Here is a 9,564-nt window from a genome sequence, read left to right on the forward strand (position 1 = left end):
TATTTATATGCCCATTTGACCTGTTTCTATTTAGACAACTGAATGTGTGCAATGAGAATTTTGGGCATACTTCTGTGTCCACGTAGGTTTAGTGTTTCAATTATATACAGTATATACATTAGTGGTACACAAATCATGGGGATTATGGAATTTCACATGGTTCATTAATATTCATGAGGAAAGGTAATCGCCACAACCTGGAATTTCTGACTAGGGCTAGAAATACAGTACACCATTTAGGAGTCCAGACAATGGCTGCTCCCGAGCAACTGGCCACTTTGGAGAAGTAACATACAATTACAGGGTAGACCTACCTACCTCTCCTAACAGAAATCTTTTACTTAGCTAACTTCTTTGGCAAAGGTAGCAGAAATAAATGAGTGTTACCAAATGTCTATGGCAGAGTGACTGTTACAAGCCAAGCTACATGATTAATAGTTAGGCTATGAATTAAGCCCAGTGTGCATCCTTTTCCATATACTGCCATATGAAAATTAAAGCTATAGCTCCACAGCACCCTTCATCAGCATCCGGTGTTGCGTGCTTGTGGACACATGCACAACTGTGGCTATGCTGAAAAAATTTCCAGGAGAAACACTGTTGGTTTACTCAAAGTCTTAAATTTCTTTTTAAACCACATTTTTTAGGGGAATATTTTTATGCATCAATCTTTTTTTTTTTTTTTACCTTTTTGCATTTTTCAGGGTCACAGGAGTCTTACACAGAATGCCCTATTCAACCTGAACAATAAACTATTCAGTACTATAAAGCATACACTACACACTGTACATACACTACTGTAAGTGATGTACTGTTCATTTTTGTACTAACATTAAAGAGCCCAACAACATTAACCAACATTTAAGAGCATGCTTTTCTGTATTTTCTGACTTACCTGCAATGTTACAATAATGAATTATCTTAAACATGGCTAAAAGCTCAAAAAATGAGGTGTATCTAAGTAGTTGTAATGCTATGCAGGAGCAGCTCGGCTTATACGAGTCTTGCAAACTCTTGCTGGCGAGACTTTTTTCCAACTATGTAAAGTCTTAAACAATAGTTTAGTTTGTTAGCAGTGATCACTGACTGAATTTGTCGACAAAGTTGCTACTACTTGGGATGTAACACTAAGTGTAAAAAACACACATGTTGCATTGCCGGTTAATGTGTTGTTTCTATTGAATGAACTGTTCTAAGGCTGGAGAAGTTACTATATCTGCATTATGCAAATTAATGCTGTTGTATTTTGTCCTGCTGTCCACTTTTCTTATTCTGGCTTGAACATGTCAGGTGGGACTTCATCTTATACCGTTTACCTATCTATGAAGGAGACTCAAATTAATTAATGCTGTTGTATTTTGTCCTGCTGTCCACTTTTCTTATTCTGGCTTGAACATGTCAGGTGGGATTTGAGGTATTGTCATTGTTGTTGATTTGTCAAAGTTTTTTTTGTTTATGCGTTGTTGTAGCGTCCTGACTGGCAACATTCATGAACTTTCCTCTTCTCAGGAGGAGGCTCTACTTATAATATTGATGTTACAGTGATGTGGCTGCATGCTGGCCCTATATGATTGAAAAGGGTCAAATGTAAAGGATAATTTCTCCCACAGCATGTAAAGTTTATGTGCATTGCACTAAAATTCACTTTACAGGTACCATTTACACTTTTCCCCCCAAATGTAGGTACAGCACTGCAACATCTCTGCTTCTATTCAGCTAGCTAGATGGCTAGCTAGTAACATTAGCATTAGCGATTTTTCACTGGCTGCTTCATGAAACACCTTCCTCTGAGTTCTGACTATAGCCATCAGCATTACGCTGCTTCATGAAACACCTTCCTCTAACCGAGTTCTGACTATAGCCATCAGCATTACAAATGCTGATATACAAGTATATATACATATACATGTACATATACTGTATGTGGTTAGCTACATTAAATAGATACTATCTGACATCTCCAATATTATTGAGACAAGGACAAAAGCATAACTTCAATGCTAGCGTTAGCAGCATTTGGCAATCTGTTTAGAACATAATGCCCTGATTGGATGTTAACCGTTGCATCGTTTGTTTCTATCCAGATGCTGAGGTACTGTAGATGAAATGCCTGAAAAGTAGGCTTGTTGAACCAGTGTTGGAGGAAATATCCAGATCACTTACTCAAATACAATTGTTAATACCACACAAAACATGACTTTTGGGTTTTAAGTATATTAAAATTAGTATTAAACACTGTGACATCTCTTTTGTTGTTGTTGTCTTTTATCAGAGTACAGTGTGTGTTGTGTGTTTAGTAACCTATCATGTGTAAAATAATTGTATTTCCCCTTTTTCTTAATGGATTACTCAGTCATTGAACTAGCCAGAAGCCAGCAGGTCAGTTCATTATACATTATTCCACTCTTACAGCACTGCCAGCTCACCACTGAAAGTAGATACTCTGTCATCCTTCAAAATGAGTGAGACACATCAGAGAGGACTGTGCACATCCTATAAGTGTCCTTCTCTGCAGGTCTTCAATGCACATCGAAAGCTCTTGTCTTTCCATCTGGTAAAGTGGGCTATTGTGATTGATTTGTGGGTTTACTCCCTCTTTTTTTCTCTCCATTTAAGTGAAATAATGTATGGAAGCAATCTGGCGGCAGACATTTTGGAAAATCTATTTGAAATCATTTCAGCTGAAGCCATGGCAGTTTGTCTTCTTAGGGGAGAGGAGCAAAGTATAATTGTCTGCAGTCTAGTAAAACACAGTATAACTGCCATCACACTTGACTGAGCTTATAGCCAGCTAGTCCCATGGCCTCTAGAAGATAGAGCAGTTAATGTTCCCTTTTATTTTAGAGGATATGTCACTTGTATCGCAGATTTATACCATGATACAGCAATTTTGTCCAAACAGATGGATAATGGGTGTCACCAGCAAAAAGCCCTGTTTTTATTGAGTTTAGAGCATATTGTTTAGATAGGGACTGTGCTGAACAGCTCTGCCAGCGCTCTCTTTCTTTATCTCTCTAATCTTGCCAGTATTAGATTTGATCATTTTTGTTTGAAGGAGGAAAATGTGGTTGTAATGGCTTCATAATAGCAAACACAGGGGATACAAATCCAGGAACCCTGTTCTGTAGTGCTTCAATAAGCACCGCTGATTTATAGAGGTCTTTATGACAGTAAAAGAAAATGATCTGCTGCAGGTATAAATCAGGTGAGGAGTAGGAAATTGAACTTAGATATCATCTTGTCAGATGCTTAATGCTCTTCCTCCTGTCACATTCGATAGGACCAATTTGGAGAATCCTGCAGAGGTAAAAAGAAGACAATTAACAATGACAGTGTGGTAATAGATGAAGCTATAAAATGAACCTGCTGCCTGCAGGATGCTTTGTATGATTTCCACATGAGGTAGTGGCAGGGGTGTGTTTCTTCTTTTTCCTATTGTTTTTGGTGGATTCCTGGGCATCATCCCTTGGAAATATGTAATACTAGTAAAACAGCAAGAACACAAAAGAAAGTGTCATCTTTTGTGCCTTGGATCTGCTCTATAATTGAATTACGCACATGATGGGGCTTCTTTTTGTTATTGATTCCCACAGAATGTTCCATCCTGTATAAAATTAATCAATATATCAGTTGCCAAGCACAGAAATGATCCATGCTCAGGAACATTAAAAGCACAAACAGAGAGAATACATTCTATTATTGTGTTGGCATCTAATTCATTATATGCAAGTGATACAGCTTTTTAATACTGTGATGAAATCAATATTTTTATCCATACACTCTCTAGCAGGTGTTCTTCAGCTTTACCATATAATTATGGTACAAGAGTGGATTGTTTGCAGTAATGATAGTCCAACTGTATCAGTCCTCAAACAAATGTCACTGCTCAGTCATGTATTGGATTCAGGATAGGACACAGAATGACAATGCTCTCTGATCCCTGAATATCATTCTGGTATAAACTACTGTGCAGTTCCTATTTGACAAATAGAATGAGGGGTGGGGGGTGGAAACTCATCCATCTGGGTGTGTAAGTTTCAAATGACTTGAATTTTAAAAACTAATTTCTTGGAAGCTGATGACCTTTTGTGCAAAGCTGCTCAAGTTAGCCAAGTGGCAATTCAAGTCCAAGCAACTAAAGAGCTACAGTAATAACCAGAGATCCACTGCTTGGGAACCATCATCCCTAGCAGCTCATCAAGCCAAGCTCTAGTATAATCTAATTTGATTTTAATGCTTCTCTGAAGGAGATTGCACTCTTATTACTGTGTAATGATGCCGTTGTCAAGAGCCAATGGTGATCTTTAATATCACAACCATGTTAACTGCTTCTGTGACACTCATCTCAGCATTTTTCCACTTTGTCCCCAGTGCACAATGGCTTATGCTGCATATTTATGACTTGGCTGTTCTTCCTTTTGCATTATACTTCATGTTTGTCAGAAAAATTGTAAATCTTAAAAGAAAAACTTCTTTATTACCTTTGTCTGATAGGGTACTTCTTTCGTATTCAGTACAGTAGATAGAGCATAACGATGAAGGTCTTTGCAGAGATGAGGAGAATTTTGAAGTGCTCACACTCGGGGGCAGCAAATGGAAAAGTGACAAGCCTGGTGCACTTGTCTATTTTACTTATTCTGTGCCTCAGTTTCATATTCTGCCTCGCACCGTGGGGTTATTTTCCTCCAGGGTTCAGAAGGGCACGCTCTTTCATTTCTTCAGAAAATTGTTTCGCAGGATTTCAATCTTTGGCTGCTAGATATGACAAAACACAATATCAAGAACGCTTATGTTTCTTATCTGCCATTTTTTCTGGGTATAAATAAAAGATCAGTATAAATTTAAGTCAAGTGGCCTCAAATGCACATGTGAGAGATGAGTATGAAAAGAACTCTGAACCTTGGGACAGCTCCACTGTACATTTTCATTCCTTGCTCAAAATTACCTTGGCACTGGGGCTTTATATGCCATTTGTCAACCTTGAAAATCAATTAGTGTTTCTGTGATACCAATGCAGATCTTGAACATCTAGACACAAAAACAAAAATCTTTTGTTTTTAAATTATGGAAACAGTATGCCTTTGAATTGCTCATACAATAAATTAAGACAGTCAGTTAAGTGCAAACTGTGATGACAACATCAGCTGAAGGGCCATCCCAAATACTGACACTGCCTAAGTAGGCCTTCAATTTGACACCCAATACAAATCACTATACAACTACAACTACCAGAATAACTGTAGTACTTTTAGAGGCAAAGATATTCAACTACAGCTGAGAACACAATTTTACTTTGGCAACTGTTGTTTTCTCTCTGAGTAACTGCTCTTTCCATCTGTCTGAGATCTTCTTCAAGCATTGCACAGAGAAAAAACAAAACAAAAACAGTTACACTAAGTTGAAAACCTTGCAGGCAAATAATAATTCTACTGACTATTTAAAAAGCAAACTGTCAAGAAATGATTCAGTGGAGTGTAATCAAAAATATTACTCAAACATACATTTTCAAACCACATCAGAGATTTCTGTGATTTATTACTTACAATGATGCACATATGTGCAGCCTATGTATACTGAACAACCTCCCAGCGGTGTGAAAGCATCCAAGCACTGTCCTATTGATGTCCCATTTTTTTTCCCCCCGTTTGGCTCTTGTCAGAGGTCAGCCTCAAACAGCATGCGGTGGAATCAGGCGTTACTGTTGATGTCACATTGATGTATTTCAAGGCTCGGGAGGTCACGTCTCTGTAAACATACATTATCAAAACCCATAGATGTGGGGTGTTGACCTCACCAATAGTTTACGGTGTATCTTCTGGGGAAAAGGGTCATGTGATGGCAGAGAACGACTTTGTAGCCACAATGGCTTTCTTGTTGCAAATGAAGAGGGTCAAGCAATCAAGACTGGTCGGGCTCTGTGTCAGCACCATTATCTTACGCTGTCTGAAATGATCAATGAGCTAAAATAAAATGATCACAAGCTAAGATTGGCCTGCTAATGAAAATGGACCGCTTAAACATGCTCCTTGGTGAGAAGCTGGACAGAGGAGAAAAGGGGCACTGATTTAAAACGCCACAAAACAGGTAACAGTGACATATGGGAGCCATTGTTAGCATGGCTATGTGCAGGGGAGAGGCAGAGATCTATTCATATTTTGATGTTAATGCGGATTCAATTTAAAAATCCAGACTATGGGCTCATATGTACACAAATGTTCTCAAAGGTTTATTTAGTATTAGAACAAGAACTCAGACATTCAGTAAGCATACCGTCACCTCAGACTGAAAACTGTTATGTGCTTTGTCTGCATGCAAATAAACTGCACTGACAATACTGAAGCAGACTTCATAAAAAGAAAAGAAAAAAAGGCACCGAACCAACAAGTCACCTGGCTTTTAGCAATAAATACATTCCATATGTGCATTATTATTATGCTACCATGGCTGTGTAAACATTTTTAGCACCACTGTGCTATAGAGTATCCCGTTTAACACTGTCATGCAAGGCACAGCAGTATAGAAAAATATTTATAAATATATTTCCCATAAATAAAACATTTTTTCCCTGCAAAACATTTTTTTTCTCATGGCAGTTTCCTGCTAACCCAGATATAATAATGTTAGAAATTCATTCAAAACAAGTAAAACATGAAAAAGAAACATGCATATGCAACATCAGAAAAACCGCCAAGTTCATTTAGAAAGATTATTGCTCTCAATAAGGTGTTATAAAAATGAGGTGGACATTTAATCATGATGGATAAGTGGGTTGTCTGGCAGTAACCACCAAATGCTAGTGCTATTCAATTTAATATTTAATTCATTACAATGACTGAACCATAAAAACACTCAAAAGAAAATACTGCAACTTGAAAAAACACATCAACTGCTCCCTTGTTTTTCCAACTCACAGCATTTACGTGTACGTTATCATATTTCTTTGAAGAAAAAATAAACTTACAGCCTGACTTGTTGAAATCACCACCCCACTGTTTTATTCCACTTCCATGGCAGACAAATCTTGCTCTCCATCAGCTTTCTCAGAGGGCAGGTCTTGTGACTCTGGAGTGCTCTCGCCGTTGGACAGAGAAACAGGCTCTGTGGTTGTTAGTGTGCTTTGCTCCTGGGTTTCTGTTTCAGCAGAGACATCGGGAAGTTTGGTTTTCCCTGATGAGTGGACATTGTTTTTCAGTTTAGACTCCAGTGTATCTCAAACATATACAAAAAATTCAACAAGAAAGGAAAAGAAGAAAAATAGATGACTATATATGTGTGTGCAACAAAATTAAAAATTGTATTTCTAAATGTATTTATATTGGTAACATCTGATCACATGCATGACCATTACTTTTTAGAACTAAATGTCCTGTGTGGAAAAACCTGTTTGAGTGTCATGATCACCTAAAACTGATTGGCCGTCATCTACATCAGCAGCAGATGATGATAATAAGGGTTCCTCAGGTGACACCTTAAGTTCACTGCTGACCTCAGGGAGTCTGGGTGCCTGAGGTCTGGTTTTTCTTGCAGGGTTCAAGAAATAACAATAAGCACATCGGAAGGCTGAAACAACACAAACACAACATCATACATACAGTTTGTCAGCTCACAAATACGTTTTCAGACAGACATAGATTAATATACATGAATACGAACCAATGACAAAAAAATGCCTGAGATGCATAAACACTTCAGATTGATGTGTAGCACTGTTTTGCATATTCAATCTTGTGTTTTTTGCTTACAGGGGTCGGTAGTGGCAAAGGCATTTAAGAGCCATATGATATACTACGCTGCCAAATGCTAGAGGGCAAATGAAGGCACAGTGTTTGATGGAGACTGACAAAGAGTGTTGTGTTTCTCCAAGTCTTACCAATGTATTCAAATTCCTCTTTTAATGCCATGCCGTTATGAGACAGACACTGCTGACATATGAGAGCGTATCTATGGCAAAGGAAAGACAACCCAGTGAAGACAGCATACAGTGCGTGAACATGAACAGACATTAGATGACATAAACAGTGTCCACTACGCATACTGAGTAAAAGTGGAAACAATCCACTGTTACTTTTAGGAGATTATCTATGTTTTATTATGTAAAAACCATAAATTTAACCACATTTAGACATTACAGCATTTCGTACTGTGAATACGAAACTACATAATACATAACATTAACTGTAGGAAAACATATTTCAATGTCAGAATGTTCACATACAAGTGTATTACTGAAAAGAGCATGTCTCATTTTAAAAGAAGTTGCATACCTGTTCTGAGGGCCATCTCCAACAAGATACTCAATGACTTTGTCCATAGCACCTCTTTCTCTTGGAAGCACAGGTCTGGCCAGTGGTGGGCCTGGGGGGTGCATCCCTGATAAAGCACAACATCAGTGCCTGCTAGACTCAGTCTGCAGTCTTGACTACAAACTGCAATAAACAGGGCTGCTTACAGTAAACGCTCTGTGAAATAGCGAGCTTCAGATTCACAGTTTACTGCACAAACCATGATGAATTTTACAAAAACCTGGCACTTTTTCTTAATGACTAAACACTGGATCTCACTTGCAAAGCACGTCCAGAATCCCTGCTGTGTTGGTGAGTAGTAATTAATATAATCTAACATCAAGAGCAATCATAGGAAGATGACTGGTCATTTCTGTGAGACTTGGCAGAGTCTCAGTATCCTGCTGGTTATTAATTTACCAACATATGGAAACTCTGTGGTGACTCTTTGTATCAAATTGCTTTTCACTTTCAATTTTCAGCAGAAGCAGGTGATAACATCAAGTCATGTAAACCATTTGTGAGGTGTTCCCAATGCCAAAGGCAATTTCACCAAGCATTAAAAGACATTTAGTGAGATTCCAACACCATTGCCCAGAGAACAAATGCAGGTCTGCCTAATTAATCATAGTTAATGTAATCCTGCTTTGTGCATACCTCACAGTTGGCATTCCACATGGCAATTACAGCATGCAGCTTCCTCTAGGAGCACATTTCCTTAACCATTTACACTTATTTCCATCTTCTATTGAATGCTCATAGTCCAGAAATAATGTATACTGAATATTTAAAACCTCTAGCTTCCACAGATGTCTTACATATACAACTAATGTACTATTCAAAGTTTTTCATCTTATTTGCTGGCTGGGTTTTGAAATCTTTAAAAGCAACCAAAAATACAACACTCAAGCCTCACATTCTCAAGGTAGATATTCTGATTGTATCTTAAGTTAAACACTTATTTGCAAAAGGCTAAGACTATTAGTAAGATATCTGAAAATGCATTCATACAATTACCCATTACAACTACTGTATAACATGTACCATCCTTGCTGACAACACACACCACAGAGCCTTGAGCAACATGGGATACAGAGTCAGGGAAGAGTAAATCACACCTTAATCGACCACATTATGATGTGGTCCCCTTGTGTGCAGGCAACTCACCGACTCCTGGAACAGGTGTTCCAGGGGTCACAGGCTTCCTCATCAAGCTCTGCTGAGCAGCTATAGCCGACAAGCTCCTCTCTGGGGGTCCACCTGGAGCAGAATGGGAAGAGCG

The 9,564-nt window shown here is 38.3% G+C and overlaps 1 protein-coding gene and 1 long non-coding RNA gene across 2 annotated transcripts in view; both read right to left on the reverse strand.

Moving 5' to 3' along the window:
- Positions 1-1,835: 1,835 nt before the first annotated feature.
- Positions 1,836-5,146, reverse strand: LOC109958126 (uncharacterized). Its single transcript, XR_002274631.1, has 3 exons — positions 4,946-5,146; positions 4,482-4,755; positions 1,836-3,297 (listed from the first exon to the last, which is right to left on the reverse strand). It is a non-coding gene; the product is annotated as an uncharacterized LOC109958126 (long non-coding RNA).
- Positions 5,147-6,192: 1,046 nt separating this feature from the next.
- The window catches only part of lnpa (limb and neural patterns a), a 9,684-nt gene continuing 6,312 nt past the window's right edge, over positions 6,193-9,564 (reverse strand). Inside the window, 6 exon segments of the mRNA XM_020596515.1 lie at positions 6,193-7,167; positions 7,402-7,560; positions 7,871-7,941; positions 8,265-8,370; positions 9,450-9,554; positions 9,557-9,564. The exon segment at positions 9,557-9,564 is cut by the window's right edge and continues 97 nt beyond it. Of these exon segments, the coding sequence (XP_020452171.1) occupies positions 6,995-7,167; positions 7,402-7,560; positions 7,871-7,941; positions 8,265-8,370; positions 9,450-9,554; positions 9,557-9,564 (622 nt within the window). The 3' untranslated portion in view covers positions 6,193-6,994.

This window comes from Monopterus albus, unplaced genomic scaffold, assembly GCF_001952655.1.
Source record: "Monopterus albus unplaced genomic scaffold, M_albus_1.0 scaffold30.1, whole genome shotgun sequence".
NCBI lineage: Eukaryota > Metazoa > Chordata > Actinopteri > Synbranchiformes > Synbranchidae > Monopterus > Monopterus albus.